The sequence below is a fragment of the Acinonyx jubatus genome, chromosome A2 (assembly GCF_027475565.1).
Source record: "Acinonyx jubatus isolate Ajub_Pintada_27869175 chromosome A2, VMU_Ajub_asm_v1.0, whole genome shotgun sequence".
In the NCBI taxonomy this organism is placed as follows: domain Eukaryota; kingdom Metazoa; phylum Chordata; class Mammalia; order Carnivora; family Felidae; genus Acinonyx; species Acinonyx jubatus.
Window position 1 is genome coordinate 21,716,405 of NC_069383.1, and position 20,653 is coordinate 21,737,057.

The following is a 20,653-nucleotide window of genomic DNA, read 5'->3' on the forward strand; positions in this document are numbered from 1 at the left end:
TTAATATATTATTTTTGCCCAATAGAACTATTTGATTCAATGAAATGAACAGGCCACCTCTTGATAGGTTGGCAATGACAATGAGGTACACTAATTGTTCCAAAAGAGGAATTTTTCTCTCTCAAATCAAAACATGGGATTCTAGCTTTTATTACTATTATTCTCTGAAGGATCTAATTCACTCTAATTTTAAGATAATATTGTCATAGTTAGGCAACATAGATACAAATTAAAATTGTCAAGTCCTCAACTTTTCTACCTTCTAAATAATAAATCCTAAAAAAAAGCAAAATAACCCTAAAATTAATAATTTTAAGGAAGCATTACAAATACTGTCTTAAGCTAAATAAATACATGCCTTAGGTAGTATTTTTTAAACATTACAATGCACCATATTAGTGGGCCATAAAATTAGTTTAATGAGGAAAAAAAAGACAAAAAACAGAATAGGAGGGGCACCTGGGTGTCTCAGTCAGTTAAGCGTTAACTCTTGGTTAACTTTTGGTTAACTCTTGGTTTTGGCTTAGGTCATAATCTCACGGCTCCTGACTTTGAGCCCCACATCAGGCTCTGTGCTGACAGTGCAGAGCCTGCTTGAGATTCTCTGTCTCCCTCTCCCTCTGCCCCTCCCCAACTCACACTGTCTCTTTCTTAAAATAAAGTTAAAAAAAAAAAAGGCAGAATAGGAAATAGCCATAATATATTGCCTTAAAGGATTCATCAGTATTTAGTTTAGAATATTATAGCTTTACAATTTGATGAATCCTCTATGAAACAATCAAAGCTGAAACAAGTCACTTATCTCATTAAACCTTTTTTCTTTTAAGTTTATTTATTTATTTTGGGGGGGGGGAGGGACAGAGAGAGAATCCCAAGCAGGCTCCACAACGTCAGCACAGAGCCTGAAGGGGGGCTCAAGTCCACAAACCTTGAGATCATGAACTGAGCCGAAATCAAGAGTTAGACGCTTAACCGACTGAGCCACCCAGGTGCCCCTCTCATTAAACCTTCTAATAAAACTTTCAAATGAAAAAATATTTGGAAAAGGTCCCACTTGAAATAATTGTCATTTAGTTATAGATGTATAAAGTAAGGATCAGAAAACTTTTTCTGCAAAAGGCCAAGCAGTAAACATTTTGTCTCTTGCAACTATTCAACTATGTCTTTGTTGCGCAAAAGCAAGATACAGACTTATATAACCAGTGAATAACAAGTGTGGCAGTGTTCTCAAAATGTTTTAAAAAACAGGAGTCCTGAAGGATTCAGCTCAGCCCACAGGCTGTAGTTTGCTGACTGATGGTATGAAGAATTTATTTCTATTTCAGAATGCTGAAAACCTTACCTATTTTAATGAATCGACAAGGGAACATCTGTTCATCAATTTTATGCTTCAAGGTGAATGTTTCTTTGTTATAATCATTCTTTAAGCCACTGTGAATAAAAATAAGGTTATCAAATCTGACTTTATAATTTAGTAAACACACTAAAACAAATTCAGATCTTAAGGTTAAACAAAATACATGACCAAGACAATGTAAAGTAGTAGTTGAACATGAGAATATAGGTCAAAACTTGTACATTCACATCAACTGCATTGTAACTGTGTTCTCTTAGTTATATAAAGGTTGATGAAAAATGTTCAGTCTTAATTAAAGGATGTGGCTACAGTGCAGGGAAATGTGTGATAGGACCTAGTATTCTTAGTGTGTAACTGAAAATGACATAAAATATGTAAGCAGTAAGAAAAAAATTAAAAATAATCACACTCACATCTGTCAACTTAGAGCCAAATATTAGAAAATTCTGATTAAGATGCCAATAATGTTCCTTTTATAGCTCAACAAATTTTCAAAGACAACCTTACTCCATTAGTTTAATAGCATCCACTTCACCCTAAATAAAAATAAATCCATATCACCTAATATAAACAACTAGGATTGAAACACAAGTATTTATGGGAAAGTCACTTACCTTCAGGTTGCCTTATGTCCTAAAACACTTTCATGACTTAAATCAAATGCAGTATAGATGTAATATTTACTCATATAAAATGCTGTGCTATTGGGACATATTATATCATAAATACATTCTAAAACAATATGGTTTTATTTGCCCACTCTACTGGCTATCTGATTTTTCATGATCTATGGGGCAAATTAATACTTTCATTCCTCGTGGTCTATGTTGTGAAAACTCATATTTACTGAGCTCCTTCCAAGTGGCAGGTACTGTGCTAGTCTTATACCTTTTCTCTTTCTAGTCTCTAATTTTTACTAAATGACCAAAATATTATTTCTGGATTAGGGCAATTGATCTTAATGTTTTGGATAGAGTCTATAATTTTTATAGCAAAGATTTTTATTAACGCTGAAAATACTACTGAGGTCATTTACAGTTCAAAAATAAGACTGAAAAATAAGTAGGAAAAAAGAAACCCAAATTTTATTCTTTCTTTTTTAGTAACAATATTTAGTAGTGGCTGTTGGTTAAAAAAAAAAAAAAAAAAAGCTAACTCAAGCCACAATATTAAAATAAGGCACTAGAAATACAATAGTAGAAACGTTCTTTTCTCCCTTGAAAGAAAAAATCAAACCATGCAGATTTAGCCACAAAGAGACAAAACTAAGACTACAACTTGTTTAAAAGAGAACTCTTTCTTCCCCGTAATCATAACTTACCTGGACAACAACTCTGTCATATTTTCTTCATTCATTCCACCGAAGACTTTAAATTTCTTCAAATTGCAGACATGAGTTTTCTCATATTTTCCAAATGTGATGTTCTGGACTATAGCAGGCCTTTCAAGTTTCAGAATCAAGTACTAAAAAAAAAAACAAAAACAAAAAAACTAAGCAAGTTATATCCTCCTTTGTTTAGAACAGTTAGACAACTTTAGAAGTGAAACCTTTGGACAGTTAGCAGAAGAATGTGTAAGACCCGTCCCATCCATCCTGCACTGATAGACTGTGTTTTTAAAGCTGACGAAGAGAATTCAACAGCCCTGTATAGGCTACCATACCACCACCACTTTCTCCCAGCTAACTACATCATCCTGAACACTGTAGATGAAGGGGGGAGAAAAGGACTAGTAAGCTACCTTCTAATCAAGGCATGCCATTCAGTAAAAGATATACAGACTAAGAATTACCAAATAAAACAATATTAGATTGCAAAAGCAGCAATCACATTTTCACATCAACTATATTCTGAGTGGTAAAATGTTAAACCTAAAAACAAACTTAGGGGTACCTGGGTGGCTCAGTCAGTTAAGCGTCAGACTTCGGCTCAGGTCATGATCTTTGGGTTTGTGAGTCTGAGCCCAGTGTCGGGCTCTGTGCAGACAGCTCAGAGCCTGGAGCCTGCTTCCCTCTCTCTGCCCCTCCCACGCTCTGTCTCTGTCTCTCAATAATAAATAAACGTTAAAAAAAATAAAATAAAATAAAAAATAAACTTCAGAGATTTACTAACCACCCCTGCCAATTTTTAAAAATTAAAAAACCTGGACCTACTGTAGATATGTCTAATGTAGCTCAAGATTTCCTGTTATACACTAAATAAAATGGAGTCAATTAGGGAATACATTTTACATTACGTAGACTGTTTCATTTATAAAAATCAAGAAGGAAACTACTACTGGTTGAGTATATGGAGAAAGAAGTATTCAGGAAAATGATTCAGATGGCTTTTGCAGTGGCTTCATGCTAATAATGGGTAATACAGGTGACAAATGTAGAAGAGTAAAATTGGTGGTTGGTCCTACTTCCTACCATGCACAGAAAATGAACTCAGAATGGATCAAAACCGATCCAAAATCAGTCCTTTAGAATCAAAGATCTAAATGGAAGAGCTAAAACTATAAAGTTCTTAGATGCGAATAGAGGTAAATATGAGATTCTGGATTTGGCAGTGATTTCTTAGATACGGTATCAAAAGCACAAGCAACAAAATCTAAAATAAATTGCCCTTCGTTAAAATTAAAACTTTTGTGTATCAAAGGATACTACCAATAAAGTGAAAATATAACCTACTGAATGGGAGATACTCCTCCATTGCTTATCTGTTCTCTAGCATACAGTTAGTTGTATCCTTAAGAAACTTTGAATTAACAAAAATCATATTACCATACCTATTACTTTGATATGGATAAAAAGAATAGCAATCTTAAGTTTTCTGTGGCAATTCTGATAATAAATTTGAATTGCTACCTAAAATGTGAACAATATATAAACAGTTGTTACGGTGTAGTGGTTAAAGCCTTGACTTCACAGTCAGTGAATCAGTAGAGAGGCTTTTAACTTGAAATAACAGAAGGTCCTATTTTAGTGGGTTTAAACAAATCAAATCCCTCCTTCCCCTCTCCCCCAAAACTCGAGTTAGACAGCTTCTGGTGAAAGCTGAGTGGCTCACAATTGGCTGACTCTGAGATGCTCTTGATTTGTTTTTAAAATTTATTTAAATCAAAGTTAATTAACATAGTGCAATAATGGTTTCAGGTGTAGAATTTAGTGATTCATCATTTACATATAACACCCAGTGCTCATCCCATCAAGTTCCCTCTGTGGTACCCATCACCCATTTATCCCATCCCCCACCCACCTCCCCTGCAGCAACCCTTAGTTGATTTTTTTGTTCATGATTGCACAGTGGTTGTTTCAGTTTCAGATAGCAAAGAGGTAGCTTTTTTTTTTTTAAAGCAGAACTGTAACCCCACAGTAAACTTCTGCTTACATCTCAGAATTTTGTCATGTATCTACCTTTGGCAGGAAGGTGGCTAGGAAAAACTGGGTTGAAAATGGTGGTTGGGTCAGCCAACCAACAATATCAACCAGACTGATTTTTACAGTCACATCTGTCCGTGATTAGTGTTGTAATGATGGTTAAGTTAATTAGCCTTTCTAAGCCAAAATTTCCTCATCTTTAAGATAAGGATAAAGAGGATACTTATTATTGTTATTATTATTATTATTATTAAGATACTACTTCTATTTCTCTTATTCCTACTAAAATGAGAATGCATGTAAAAATCTGAGCAATGTGCCAGACAAGGGAGTTTAGTGCTCACAAGATGTTAACTCTGATTTTATCATCATCATTATCATCATAATCTTTCATGTCAACATCAGCTTCATTCTTTTGTGGAGGTAAAATTGACATTACATAAAATTGATCATTTTAAAATGTGCGTGTTAGTGGCATTTAGTACATTCACAGTATTGTGCAACTATTCTATCTATCTAGTTCCAAGGTATTTTTTATCACTCCATAAGGATGCCTGATAATGTCTCCTATTTCCCTTAACCCACCTCCCGGCAATTACTAATCTGCTTTCTGCCTTTGTGAATTTACCTGTCCTGGATATTTTGTATAAATGGAATCCTATAATACATAACCTCCTATATCTGACTTCTTTCCCTTCGCATGTTTTTGAGGTTCATCCATGTTGTAGCATGTAACAGTACTCCATTCCTTTTTATGACTGAAGAGTATTCCATTTTATAGAAATGCTTCATTTTGTTAATCCATTTATCAGTTGATGGGCATTTAGGGTTGTTTCTATTTTGGCCATTGTGAGTAGTACTGCTCTGAACATATGTGTACAAGTGTTTGGATACGTTTTCTCATTTCTTTGGAGTATACACGTAGGAGTAGACCTTCTGGGTCGTATAGTAATTCTGTGTTTAACTTTTTGAGGAACTGCCAAACTATGTTCTGTATCATCTGCACCATTTTCATTTCCACCAGCAATGTCTGAGAGAGTTCCATTTTCTCTATGTCCTCAGCAACCATCATTATCTTCTGGGTTTTTTTTGCTTTTGGTTTTGTTTTTTAATTATAGCCATCTTAGTGTGGTGTGAAGTTGTATTTCTTTGTGGTTTGAATTTACATTTCCCTGATGATTAGTAATACATCTTTCTATGTGCCTGTTGGTCTTTTATCTTCCTTGGGAAAAAGGCTGTTGAGGTCCTTTGCCATTTTCAAATTGGGTTGTCTTTTTTGTTGTTGAGTTGTAAGAATTCTTTATATTTCTGGATACTAACCCTTATTAGGTTTATTATTTGCAAATATTTTCTCCCATTCAGTAGGTTATATTTTCACTTTATTGGTAGTATCCTTTGATGCACAAAAGTTTTAATTTTAACGAAGGGCAATTTATTTTAGATTTTGTTGCTTGTGCTTTTGATATCGTATCTAAGAAATCACTGCCAAATCCAGAATCTCCTATTTACCTCTATTCGCATCTAAGAACTTTATAGTTTTAGCTCTTCCATTTAGATCTTTGATTCTAAAGGACTGATTTTGGATCGGTTTTGATCCATTCTGAGTTCATTTTCTGTGCATGGTAGGAAGTAGGACCAACCACCAATTTTACTCTTCTACATTTGTCACCAGTATTACCCATTATTAGCATGAAGCCACTGCAAAAGCCATCTGAATCATTTTCCTGAATACTTCTTTCTCCATATACTCAACCAGTAGTAGTTTCCTTCTTGATTTTTATAAATGGAACAATCTACGTAATGTAAAATGTGTTCCCTAATTAACTGACCCCATCTCCATCTTTCTCATTAACCCACACTCCCTCTCATTCCTGTCTCCTCCTTTCTCTAGTCATCCTTTAAAGTCCCAGTTTAGATGTCAGTCTCCCCTGACAGCTGGTTAGGTACAATGTTGTAACTAATATTAAAAATGAGTTTTTATACATCTGTTGTGCACCATCCATCACTCCATATATGATACCCTGAAATCCAGCAGGAAGTTGTTACATATATATAATTTTATTAATAACCAAATCGAATTTTTGTTATTAAAAAGTTACATAAATAGGGGTCCCTGGGTGGCTCAGTTGGTTAAGCTCCCAACTCTTGATTTCTGCTCAGGTCATGATCTCACAGTCATGGGATCATGCCCTGCACTGGGCTCTGCATTGAGCGTGGAGCCTGCTTAGGATTCTCTCTCTAACACCTTCCATGCTTGCTTGCTCCTCCACCCCACCCCCAAAAGTTGCTTAAGGAAAATTTAAACTCTCTAATCAGAAGCAAACCATAATAATTTGATAGAAACCCTTCTTAGGTAAAAATTTTAATGTTTGGGGCACCTGGCTGCCTCAGTCAGTACAGCATGCAACTCTTACTCTCAGAGTTGTGATTTCAAGCCCCACGTTGGGTATGGGGACAATTAAAAAAAACAAAAAAACAAAAAAACTGAAGCAACCTAAATGCTCTGGGAAATTAGTTAAGCTTAATAAAATATTTTTAAAAATTTTAATTTTCAATCACATTTGCCTTTATTCATAATGAAATAATAATTCCCATTTTCCAACTCTTGAATATAAATGCTGAGTAGTGTTACTATTAAACAATGTTGTCCTATAGTTAAATAGGTTTTCATTAGTTTTAATTTGGAGAAATAACTGCTGTAGATATAGCAATACAAACTAAAAAAAATTTTAAAAATTGAAGTTCATTAAGAACAAAGATTTTAGAAAAACTACTTTAGAACCTATTAGAGGGGGCAAGAGGGGGCTGCCCCAAGATGGGCCACTATGGCATAAAGATTATTTCAAGTTAAAAGTAATCAAAACCTGGGGTGCCGGGATGGCTCAGTCAGTTAAGCCATCTGACTCTTGATCTGGATTCTGGTCATGATCTTAGAGTTTGTAAGACAGAGCCCTGTGTCAGGCTCTGCGCTGATAGCTCAGGGCCTGCTTGGGATTCTGTCTCTCCCTCTCTACCTCCCCATCAACTGCCAAAATTTACATTGGAAAGGAGCACCTGTACCAGGAAGAGAGAGCTGTTAACAGAAACTCTCCTTTACCTAAGGAATTTATCTGCATAACAGGACAATCTTGTTCTTCCAAACATCTCTTTTTCTAAGGTCTCCCCATTATATCCTCAGGTCCTACCTCTCACCTCAGCTCAAATAAGCTTCCTGTTGCCTGTCTTTGGAATTTCATGTCTGTGTGGATGCCCCACAGGTATACCTATTAAATTTTATTTTCTCCTGTCAATCTGTCTCATGGCAATTTGATTCTAAGTCCAGTTAGAAGAACCACAGGGCAGAGGAAGGTCTTCCTCCCTGATACTATATATCAACCTTTGAATTGTGAGTATATAAATATTAATACATTAATTTTATAATAAAACATAATGCACCACAATCTCTTTTCCAAAAGGGGGGGGCACACCAAAAATTCAGCCACAGAATTAAGCAAGCAATGAAAAAAAAATTTTAATGTTTAAAACTTGTTCACAATTTCAAACTTAAGAGATTTTTTCAATGTGAGAAAGGTGATTTTAAAAATCATTTTTAATCAGGGGCACCTGGGTGGCTCAGTCAGCTAGGCGTCCGACTTTGGCTCTGGTCATGACCTCATAGTTTGTGAGTTCAAGCCCCACACTGGGCTCTGTGCTGTCAGTTCAGAGCCTGCTTCAGATCCTCTGTCTCCCTCTCTCTCTGCCCCTCTCCTGCTTATTCTCTCCTCTCTCTCTCAAAAAGAAACATCTAAAAAAAAATGATTAAAAAAATAAAGAAGAGGGGCGCCTGGGTGGCTCAGTCGGTTCAGCGTCTGACTTCAGCTAAGGCTATGATCTTGAAGTTTGTGAGTTCGAGCCCCGCATCGGGCTCTGTGCTGACAGCTTGGAGCCCGGAGCCTGCTTTGGATTCTGTGTCTCCCTCTCTCTCGGCCCCTCCCGTGCTCGCACTCTGTCTCTCTCTCTCAAAAATAAATAAACGTTAAAAAAAATAAAAATAAAGAAGAACTGCTGAATCAAATATTTGTGTACATCTAACATACTTACATTTTTATTTCTAAGAGGCAGAGCCTTACGAAGAACTGAGTAAGACAAATGTACTCTCCACATCGAGAGCCTTTGCCGGATTATATTTCAAAGACTGTAATAATTCAGATTTTCAATTTCAGATTTTCAAATGTATAGGTACCCTTCTTCCCAAATTCCTGCAACAATGAGTGTTATCATTCTTTGAATTATCTCTATAGACATTTTAAATAATCTATTAGCTAAAAAAGAAAAACACTATAAAACTTGATATGACATGAAAAGGAAATCTCTGAAGGCACAGAACACCAGAGTGAACAGAAGCAAACTCTGGGGGAAGTGCATGCTCGCTGACGAAGGGCAGCCAATAAGCTGTAAAGCAGGTCCTAGCTCCAAAGCTTTTAGCGTGCAGCTAAGTGCACTCTTAGAGCAGACACAGCAGCAGTCAGAAAGTAAAGAAACCAGGAAAGTAAAGTTGGGGACCCATGAAAGTTGAAGAAAGTGGTATTTCAAGGTTCTCCAGAAAAACAAAACAGAAACAGGAGGCTGAGAAATCCCATAATATGTGATCTGCAAGCTGGAGAACCAGGTAAGGGAATCCTCCAACCCCAGGCAAACCTTGGGCTAACTGTAGTCCTGGCCTACACCTTGAGTGCAGCCTTGAGCCAGAACCACTCAGCAACGTCACTCTCAGATTCCTGACCCTCAGTAACAGTATGAAGTAATAAATGCTTGTTTCTAACTGCTAAGTTTGGGGTAACTTATTACACAGCAATAGATAATACAGCATCCAAGGCCAAAATAAATATTAACAGTTCCATTTATTAAGTAGTTAAGTCCAAACAGCTTAATAAGCGTTTATGTACTGACAACTTAGTAGCCATTTGAAAAACAACAGACATAAATTAAAACAAAAATATTTGTATTTCATTCCTAGATAAATACAAGTACCTACTAATGTGCTTTGTGTGCCTGCTGGACAGCGCACGACGACGCAAACATTTGAATTAGACTAGAATCTATCTACCACTCATATTTCCTAAACCACATTGATTTTCTATGTAATAATTGTTAGTTTGTTTGTTTTATCACAGCAAACGAAATTCTCAGCCAACACAGAATTTTGCCATGGCACCACTGAAAGGGAAATACAGAAATTACTAAGACCGAATGCTACTTTTCAAAGATCTTACTTACAATCTAATGAAGAAAATACACACTAACAACTAACCACAACACAAAGTAGAATGAAAGGATTTGAAAAATTTGAAAAAAGAAAAAAAGGATTTGACATTAACTAGTAATAGAGTAATGCTTCCATTTACCCATCACCTTCAGAAAATGAGGCTTCCAAATAATACAAAATATAAAATTTGGAAATCTAGAAATAAAACACTTTTTGGATAACCCTAAAACCTTATTTTTATTGATGAAGAAATACAATCCTAGAGACATAAACTCTCTGACTTCAAATTACATAGAGTCAATGGTAGATTATTTACAACAATATGAGATAGAGACAGAAGGGATATAAAACATAGTTAAGGGGTGCCTGGGTGGCTCAGCTAGTTAAGCGTCTCTTTAAAAAAAATTTTTTTTTTTTTTTTTTTTTTACCATTTATTCAGTTTTGAGAGACAGAGCGTGAGTGGGACAGGGGCAGTGAGAAAGGGAGACACAGAATCTGAAGCAGGCTCTGAGCTGTCAGCACAGAGCCTGACGCAGGGCTTGAACTCACAAACTGAGATCATAACCTGAGCCAAGTAGGAAGCTTAATCGACTGAGCCACCCAGGCACGCCCACGTCTGACTCTTATTCTCAGCTCAGGTCATGATCTCATGATTCACGGGTTAAAGATCTGAGTAGGGCTCAGGGCTCACAGCGCAGACCCTCCTTGGGATTCTCTCTCTCTCTCTCTCTCTCTCTCTCTCTCTCTCCCCCTCTCCCTCCCTTCCTCCCTCCTCCTCCTTCACTCACGGGTTTGTGTCCATTCTCTCAAAATAAACAAACATATAAAAAATATTTAAAACATATTTGAGAGACTATAAAAGCAGTAATTTCCCCTACCTTTTCTTCCTTGTCAAAAATAACACCCACTCAGAAAAGAGAGGCAATATTCATTTTTTGCATTTGGTTACTTGTTAGCAGAAGGCTTAAAAATGTATACATATGATCTTACATTTTTCAAAGTGTTTTCACAAGCAATTTTCATCATCTGGACAACTACCACCAAGTCAAAAGCTACCAAAATCTCTGGCCTGGATTATTGCAATAGCACTTTTTACCTCTGAATATATTATTTAGTGTATTGTCTTTCTCCTCAAGAAATAAGCTCCATGAGAGCAGAAATTTTTGTTTGTCCTGCTTACACCTCACTGATTTTCCTTAGTGATAAACCCCAAACACCTACAACACAGTCTGACCTATTTATAGCAGCCAATAAATCTGCACCTACTGAATTCAATGAATGAAAGCTACAGACAAAAGGTGAGAAGGTACTGCATGCATAATTCCTGGTCCCTGTTGTACACAAACCTACCTCTCTCAGATATTCAATCAAACACTAACCTAGTGAAAGTAGTACGGATAGATGTAATTATGTTTCCAGATCAGTTTGTTTTAATTAAAACAGAGATTACCTGGGTGGGCCCACCTAATCGTGTGTCCTTTAACTCTGAGTTTAGAGATCAGAGACAAGAAGTCAGAAATTCAAAGCACAAGAAGGAATCGATGCACCATTGCTCATTTGAAAATGAAGGGGGGGCATGTGTTAAGGCATGTGGGCATGGTCTAAGAACTAAGAATAGCTCTTAATTTATAGCCAGCAAGAAAACAAGGACTTCAGTTCTATAACCACAAGAAACTGAATTTTGACAACAAAGCTCACTGTCTTCAGGGCCAGCAGATGAGAACCTAACCAATATCTGGATTTCAGCCTTATGATACTCTGAAGAAAGAATCCCACCTGGGGGATTGTAACCTAGGAAGTGGCTTTAAACTAAATCTGTGATTTGTTATAGAGCAATACCAAAATAATAATAGAGGGACCCACCATAATGAGGACAATGTTAAAATCACAAAACCACATAAAGCTTTAAGATTTAGAGTCTAATTCATTAGAATTAGAATCAAAGTTCCATTCAGGGGCGCCTGGGTGGCTCAGTTGGTTAAGCTTGGACTCTTGATCTCAGCTCAGGTCATGATCTCACAGTTGGTGAGATTGAGCCCCACGTAGGGTTCTGTGCTGACAGCACGGAGCCTGCTTGGGATTCTCTCTTCCCCTCTCTCTGGCCCTCCTCAGCTCACACACCCATGCTCGCTCATTTATTTTAATAAATAAATATTTAAAAAACGTTTAAAAAAAAGAATAAAGGGTAAAAAGTTTAATTGGGGTCCTTTCTGGCAAAGCGTCAATGGATAAAGAAATGAGGACAAGAATGAAAACCATTATTATTTATTCCAGTAAGTAAAACTGAGGAAGGTATGCAATATCTACTGAAATATACACTCTAAATATAGATCATTATCTACTTTTCCAATAAAGACCCCTAAATGTTACACTTTTGTTTTTCTTTTTCTTTTTTTACACTTTTGTTCTTCTATTTGTTACTTAGATTTTTCTATCTTTCCCATCACGACACTTTGTCAGTTGTTCTGTTTGTCAGCTTGCTGTTAATGTGCCTATCTTTTATAGCTGTGCCCCCATACACAAATTTACATCCAGTTGCTGAAAAGTGAAGAAGTAACTAACTAAACAGAGTAACTTAAAACCAATGTAGATTCTAGGAAAGGCCCTCAGGACCTAAAATTTCATCACAATGATTTTGGTTTTTCAGAGTCCTCTTTTTTTCCTTTCTGATTCTCAGCTCTGTTCAAAACGTGATAAATGAATTATTAGATCCCATACAGTCACTCCTCATTATTTGTGGATTCCATATTTGTGAATTCCCCTACTCACTAAAATTTATTTTCAACAACAAAATCACTACAGATTTCAATACCTACAGCACTTTCAGAATCATTTCCAGACATGTGCAAAGCGACAAAAAAGTCTGAGTTGCCCAATGCACTCTCTCCCAGCTGAGGTCAAACAAGGGACACTCTGCCTTCTTGGTTTAATTCTATCATACAGTAAACAAGCGTCCTTTACACATTCTACTTAGTGCCATATTTTTTATATTTTTGTGCTTTCTGCTGATCTTGCTGTCTACAATGATCCCCAAGCAGAGTGCTGAAGCCATGTCTAATGTTTCTAAATGCAAGAAGGATGTGATGTGCCTTTCAAAGGAAATAGGTGTCAGGCTGGGGCAGTGATGTCCCCCTCCCTAAGGAATTTCAAAGTTCCCTGAGCCCCTGGGGAATTTCAATCCCTCCTTCAGTGCCCACCTGGTTTTTAAAGCTCTAACAAAGAGACCGCTGCACTCCCAGAGCAGCAAAGGGAGCACCTAGAGCTAGTGAAACTAGAGTCCTGGGGCGCCACCTCTACGTGAAGCATTTCTGAGTTCTCAGGACCTATAGGAAGGCATATATGGGGAAGTTTCTTAGAATATGTTCAGTTTTCTCTGGATAAATCTAATTAAGACAAAACCTTAGCTTCCTCAGAGGTCTGCCACATGCCATCAGGCAGATCGTGAGAATGACTGTGGAAACTCTCTGGCTTCACCGTGGCAAGACTCACTCATATTGTGATTCATGGTCTCTGGACTCTTATTTCAAGCTTCATTTCATTCAGGCGTTAAGTTATAGTGCTATGGCTGTAGAAAGTTCAATGCTAATGAACAAATAATATACATAAAATAAGGTATGTGTAAACAGAAACACACATAAAGTAAGGTCATATACCGTTTGGTAAACAGGAATGTTACGACCAAAGGCACACAGGAATCTAACCCTGTATTTCCCCTAGAAGCAATGACTCAGTATTCACTAATGCAGTCTTCATGGCGATTTTATAAAATATAACTATTGTAAATTACACAATCAACTATCTATAAAACCAAAACACATTAGAAATGGAAATACTTTTCAGAGTTTTAGGGCACTAAAGTAGCTAAAGTACATGCACCAAACCTTTACAATCACCATATACGGTCATGGGGGGATTTAGAATAATTAAAAACAAATATGGAAAATAGAGGCAATTCTCATACTAATTATATGGTACCACTTCATGAAATAAGGTTTCTCCTTATCCAAAATCAAAATAATAGAACTAAGTTATATATCCTAAGTAGTGCTTTGAAATAGGCAGGTCAAGTAATAGTTTATTATCAAAATAAGCTACAAAGGTAAGTAATTGTATGTATCTGTCATATAAATTATTACTAGCAACTATTTTTCAGTGATCTATGAAAATAATATTTCCACTTTACATAAAGTATATTTTACTTAATTTTAAATTTTTTTTTAAATTTTTTTTAATGTTTATTTATTTTTGGGACAGAGAGAGACAGAGCATGAACAGGGGAGGGGCAGAGAGAGAGGGAGACACAGAATCGGAAGCAGGCTCCAGGCTCTGAGCCATCAGCCCAGAGCCCAACTCGGGGCTTGAATTCATGGACCGCGAGATCGTGACCTGGCTGAAGTCGGACGCTTAACTGACTGAGCCACCCAGGCGCCCCTAAATTTTTAATTTTTTTAACCTTTAACATTTTATTTCCCTATTTTGAGAGAGAGAGAGAGAGAGAGAGAACACAGGCAGGGGAGGGACAGAGAGAGGGACAGACAGAGAATCCCAAGCAGGCTCTATGCCGTCAGCACAGGGCCTGACACGGGGCTCAAACTCATGAACTGTGAAATCACGACCTGAGCCATGACCAAGAGTCAGACACTTAACCAACCGAGCCATCCAGGTACCCCAATCAGTTAAGCATTACACTCCTGATTTCTCTTCAGGTCATGATCTGAACTGTTCATGAGTCCAAGCCCTGCATCGGAGGGAGCCTGATTGGGATTCTGTCTCCCTCTTTCTCTGCGCCTCCCCTGCTTATTCTTTCAAAATAAATAAAAATAAACAACAACAACAAAAAAAGGGAAAGTGTTTCTGGAAAGTTCTTTTTTATTCTCAACTATAATCTGCAATTTTGGTTACTGTATTTTTCATTTCTATTTTGGTTTTTTTTTTTTTTTAATTCCCTGCCAAAATTTTCATTTTTTTTTCAATAAATGAAGTTTATTGTCAAATTGGTTTCCATACGACACCCAGTGCTCATTCCAAAAGGTGCCCTCATCAATACCCATCACCCACCGTCCCCTCCCTCCCACCTCCCATTAACCCTCAGTTTGTTCTCAGTTTTTAACTGTCTCTTATGCTTTGGCTCTCTCCCACTCTAACCTCTTTTTTTTCTTCCTTCCCCTCCCCCATGGGTTTCTGTTAAGTTTCTCAGGATCCACATAAGAGTGAAAACATATGGTATCTGTCTTTCTCTGTATGGCTTATTTCACTTAGCATAACACTCCAGTTCCATCCATGTTGTTACAAAGGGCCATATTTCATTCTTTCTCATTGCCACGTAGTACTCCATTGTGTATATAAACCACAATTTCTTTATCCATTCATCAGTTGATGGACATCTAGGCTCTTTCCATAATTTGGCTTTTGTTGAGAGTGCTGCTATAAACATTGGGGTATAAGTGCCCCTATGCATCAGTACTCCTGTATCCCTTGGTAAATTCCTAGCAGTGCTATTGCTGGGTCATAGGGTAGGTCTAGTTTTAATTTTCTGAGGAACCTCCACACTGTTTTCCAGAGAAGCTGCACCAATTTGCATTCCCACCAACAGTGCAAGAGGGTTCCCGTTTCTCCATACCCTCTCCAGCATCTATAGTCTCCTGATTTGTTCGTTTTGGCCACTCTGACTGGCGTGAGGTGATATCTGAGTGTGGTTCTGATTTGTATTTCCCTGATGAGGAGCAACGTTGAGCATCTTTTCATGTGCCCGTTGGCCATCCGGATGTCTTCTTTAGAGAAGTGTCTGTTCATGCTTTCTGCCCATTTCTTCACTGGGTTATTTGTTTTTCGGGTGTGGAGTTGGTGAGCTCTTTACGGATTTTGGATACTAGCCCTTTGTCCGATATGTCATTTGCAAATATCTTTTCCCATTCCGTTGGTTGCCTTTTAGTTTTGTTGGTTGTTTCCTTTGCTGTGCAGAAGCTTTTTATCTTCATAAGGTCCCAGTAGTTCATTTTTGCTTTTAATTCCCTTGCCTTTGGGGATGTGTCAAGTAAGAAATTGCTACAACTGAGGTCAGAGAGGTCTTTTCCTGCTTTCTCCTCTAGGGTTTTGATGGTTTCCTGTCTCACATTCAGGTCCTTTATCCACTTTGAGTTTATTTTTGTGAATGGTGTGAGAAAGTGGTCTAGTTTCAACCTTCTGCATGTTGCTGTCCAGTTCTCCCAGCACCATTTGTTAAAGAGACTGTCTTTTTCCCATTGGATGTTCTTTCCTGCTTTGTCAAAGATGAGTTGGCCATACGTTTGTGGGTCTAGTTCTGGGGTTTCTATTCTATTCCATTGGTCTATGTGTCTGTTTTTGTGCCAATACCATGCTGTCTTGATGATTACAGCTTTGTAGTAGAGGCTAAAGTTTGGTATTGTGATGCCTCCTGCTTTGGTCTTCTTCAAAATTACTTTGGCTATTCGGGGCCTTTTGTGGTTCCATATGAATTTTAGGATTGCTTGTTCTAGTTTCGAGAAGAATGCTGGTGCAATTTTGCTTGGGATTGCATTGAATGTGTAGATAGCTTTGGGTAGTATTGACATTTTGACAATATTTATTCTTCCAATCCATGAGTGCGGAATGTTTTTCCATTTCTTTATATCTTCTTCAATTTCCTTCATAAGCTTTCTATAATTTTCGGCATACAGATCTTTTACATCTTTGGTTAGATTTATTCCTAGGTATTTTATGCTTCTTGGTGCAATTGTGAATGGGATCAGTTTCTTTATTTGTCTTTCTGTTGCTTCATTACTAGTGTATAAGAATGCAACTGATTTCTGTACATTGATTTTGTATCCTGCGACTTTGCTGAATTCATGTATCAGTTCTAGCAGACTTTTGGTGGAGTCTATCGGATTTTCCATGTATAATATCATGTCATCTGCAAAAAGTGAAAGCTTAACTTCATCCTTGCCAATTTTGATGCCTTTGATTTCCTTCTGTTGTGTGATTGCTGATGCTAGAACTTCCAACACTATGTTAAACAACAGCGGTGAGAGTGGACATCCCTGTCGTGTTCCTGATCTCAGGGAAAAAGCTCTCAGTTTTTCCCCATTGAGGATGATGTTAGCTGTGGGCTTTTCACGAATGGCTTTTATGATGTTTAAGTATGTTCCTTCTATCCCGACTTTCTCAAGGGTTTTTATTAAGAAAGGTTGCTGAATTTTGTCAAATGCCTTTTCTGCATTGATTGACAGGATCATATGGTTCTTATCTTTTCTTCTATTAATGTGATGTATCATGTTGATTGATTTGCGAATGTTGAACCTGCCCTGCATCCCAGGAATGAATCCCACTTCATCATGGTGAATAATTCTTTTTATATGCTGTTGAATTCGATTTGCTAGTATCTTATTGAGAATTTTTGCATCCATATTTATCAGGGATATTGGCCTGTAGTTCTCTTTTTTTACTGGGTCTCTGTCTGGTTTAGGAATCAAAGTAATACTGGCTTCATAGAATGAGTCTGGAAGTTTTCCTTCCCTTTCTATTTTTTGGAACAGCTTGAGAAGGATAGGTATTATCTCTGCTTTAAACGTCTGGTAGAACTCCTCTGGGAAGCCATCTGGTCCTGGACTCTTATTTGTTGGGAAATTTTTGATGACTGATTCAATTTCTTAGCTGGTTATAGGTCTGTTCAAGCTTTCTATTTCCTCCTGATTGAGTTTTGGAAGCCTGTGGGTGTTTAGGAATTTGTCCATTTCTTCCAGGTTGTCCAGTTTGGTGGCATATACTTTTTCATAGTATTCCCTGATAATTGCTTGTATTTCTGAGGGATTGGTTGTAATAATTCCATTTTCATTCATGATTTTATCTATTTGGGTCATCTCTCTTTTCTTTTTGAGAAGCTTGGCTAGAGGTTTATCAATTTTATTTTTTCAAAAAACCAACTCTTGGTTTCGTTGATCTGCTCTATAGTTTTTTTAGATTCTATATTGTTTATTTCTGCTCTGATCTTTATTATTTCTCTTCTTCTGCTGGATTTAGGCTGTCTTTGCTGTTCTGCTTCTATTTCCTTTAGGTGTGCTGTTAGATTTTGTATTTGGGATTTTTCTTGTTTCTTGAGATAGGCCTGGATTGCAATGTATTTTCCTCTCAGGACTGCCTTCGCTGCATCCCAAAGCGTTTGGATTGTTGTATTTTCATTTTCATTTGTTTCCATATATTTTTTAATTTCTTCCCTAACTGCCTGGTTGACCCATTCATTCTTTAGTAGGGTGTTCTTTAACCTCCATGCTTTTGGAAGTTTTCCAGACTTTTTCCTGTGGTTGATTTCAAGCTTCATAGCATTGTGGTCTGAAAGTATGCATGGTATGATTTCAATTCTTGTATACTTAGAAGGGCTGTTTTGTGACCCAGTATGTAATCTATCTTGGAGAATGTTCCATGTGCACTCGAGAAGAAAGTATATTCTGTTGCTTTTGGATGCAGAGTTCTAAATAGATCTGTCAAGTCCATCTGATCCAATGTATCATTCAGGGCCCTTGTTTCTTTATTGACCATGTGTCTAGATGATCTATCCATTTCTGTAAGTGGAGTGTTAAAGTCCCCTGCAATTACCACATTCTTATCAATAAGGTTGCTTATGTTTGTAAGCAATTGTTTTATATATTTGGGGGCTCCTGTATTCGGTGCATAGACATTTATAATTGTTAGCTCTTCCTGATGGATAGACCCTGTGATTATTATATAATGCCCTTCTTCATCTCTTGTTACAGCCTTTAATTTAAAGTCTAGTTTGTCTGATATAAGTATGGCTACTCCAGCTCTCTTTTGACTTCCAGTGGCATGATAAATAGCTCTCCATCCCCTCACTCTGAATCTGAAGGTGTCCTCAGGTCTAAAACGAGTCTCTTGTAGACAGCAAATAGATAGGTCTTGTTTTTTTATCCATTCTGATACTTGTCTTTTGGTTGGCGCATTTAGTCCATTTACATTCAGTGTTATAGAAAGATATGGGTTTAGAGTCATTGTGATGTCTGTAGGTTTCATGCTTGTAGCGATGTCTTTGGTACTTTGTCTCACAGGATCCCCCTTAGGATCTCTTTTAGTGGTTTAGTGGTGATGAATTCCTTCAGTTTTTGTTTGGGAAGACCTTTATCTCTCCTTCTATTTTAAATGACAGACTTGCTTGATAAAGGATTCTCAGCTGCATATTTCTTCTATTCATCACATTGAAGATCTCCTGCCATTCCTTTCTGGCCTGCCAAGTTTCAGTAGAGAGACTGGTCACAAGTCTCCCTTTATATGTTAGAGCACGTTTATCTCTAGCTGCTTTCAGAATTTTCTCTTTATCCTTGTATTTTGCCAGTTTCACTATGATATGTCGCGCAGAAGATCGATTCAAGTTACGTCTGAAGGGAGTTATCTGTGCCTCTTGGATTTCAATGTCTTTTTCCTTCCCCAGATCAGGGAAGTTCTCAGCTATGATTTCTTCAAGTACACCTGCAGCGCCTTTCCCTCTCTCTTCCTCCTCTGGAATACCAATTATACGTAGATTATTTCTCTTTAGTGCATCACTTAGTTCTCTAATTTTCCCCTCATACTCCTGGATTTTTTTATCTTTTTCTCAGCTTCTTCTTTTGCCATAATTTTATCTTCTAGTTCACCTATTCTGTCCTCTGCCTCTGCAATCTGAGCTGTGGTCGTCTCCATTTTATTTTGCAGCTCATTAATAGCATTTTTTAGCTCCTCCTGGCTGTTCCTTAGTCCCTTGATCTCTGTAGCAAGATTCTCTGCTGTCCTCTATACTGTTTTCAAGCCCAGCAATTAATTTTATGACTATTATTCTAAATTCACTTTCTGTTATATTGTTTAAATCCTTTTTGATCAGTTCATTAGCTGTCGCTATTTCCTGGAGATTCTTTTGAGGGGAATTCTTCCATTTGATCATTTTGGATAGTCCCTGGAGTAGTGCGGAACTGTGGGGCACTTCCCCTGTGCTGTCTTGAATAACTTGCATTGGTGGGCGGGGCCGCAGTCAGACCTGATGTCTGCCCCCAGCCCACCGCTGGGGCCACAGTCAGACTGGTGTTTGCCTTCTGTTCCCCTCTCCTAGGGGCGGGATTCACTGTGAGGTGGCGTGGCCCGTCTGGGCTACTTGCACACTGCGAGGCTTATGGTGCTGGGGATCTGGCGTATTAGCTGGGGTGGATCAGCAAGGTGCACGGGGGCGGGAGGGGCAGGCTCAGCTTGCTTTTCCTTCAGAGATCCGCTTCAGGAGGGGCCCTGTGGCACCGGGAGGGAGTCAGACCCACCAGAGGGATGGATCCGCAGAAGCACAGCGTTGGGTGTTTGCGTGGTGCAAGCAAGTTCCCTGTCAGGAACTGGTTCCCTTTGGGACTTTGGCTGGTGGATGGGCGAGGGAGATGGCGCTGGTGAGCACCTCTGTTCCCCGCCAAGCTGAGCTCTGTCGTCCGGGGCTCAACAACTCTCCCTCCTGTTGTCCTCCAGCTCTCCGGTTCTCTGAGCAGAGCTGTTAGCTTATAACCTTCTAGATGTCCAGTCCCGCTTGCTGTCAGAACACACTCCATCCGGCCCCTCCGCTTTTGCAAGCCAGACTCGGGGGCTCTGCTTGGCCGGCGGGCCGCCCCTCCGCCCCGGCTGCCTCCCGCCAGTCCGTGTAGCGCGCACTGCCTCGCCGCCCTTCCTACCCTCTTC

The 20,653-nt window shown here is 38.2% G+C and overlaps 1 protein-coding gene across 3 annotated transcripts in view; it reads right to left on the reverse strand.

The window, feature by feature from the left end:
* Positions 1 to 20,653, reverse strand: part of MKLN1 (muskelin 1) — a 372,917-nt gene that overhangs the window by 119,678 nt on the left and 232,586 nt on the right. For all 3 annotated transcript variants that reach the window (XM_027075496.2, XM_053218071.1, XM_027075495.2), the window contains 2 exons: positions 2,679 to 2,821; positions 1,343 to 1,431 (listed from right to left, as the gene is read on the reverse strand). In XM_027075496.2, the coding sequence (XP_026931297.1) occupies positions 1,343 to 1,431; positions 2,679 to 2,821 (232 nt within the window). The remainder of the gene's footprint in view (positions 1 to 1,342; positions 1,432 to 2,678; positions 2,822 to 20,653) is intronic.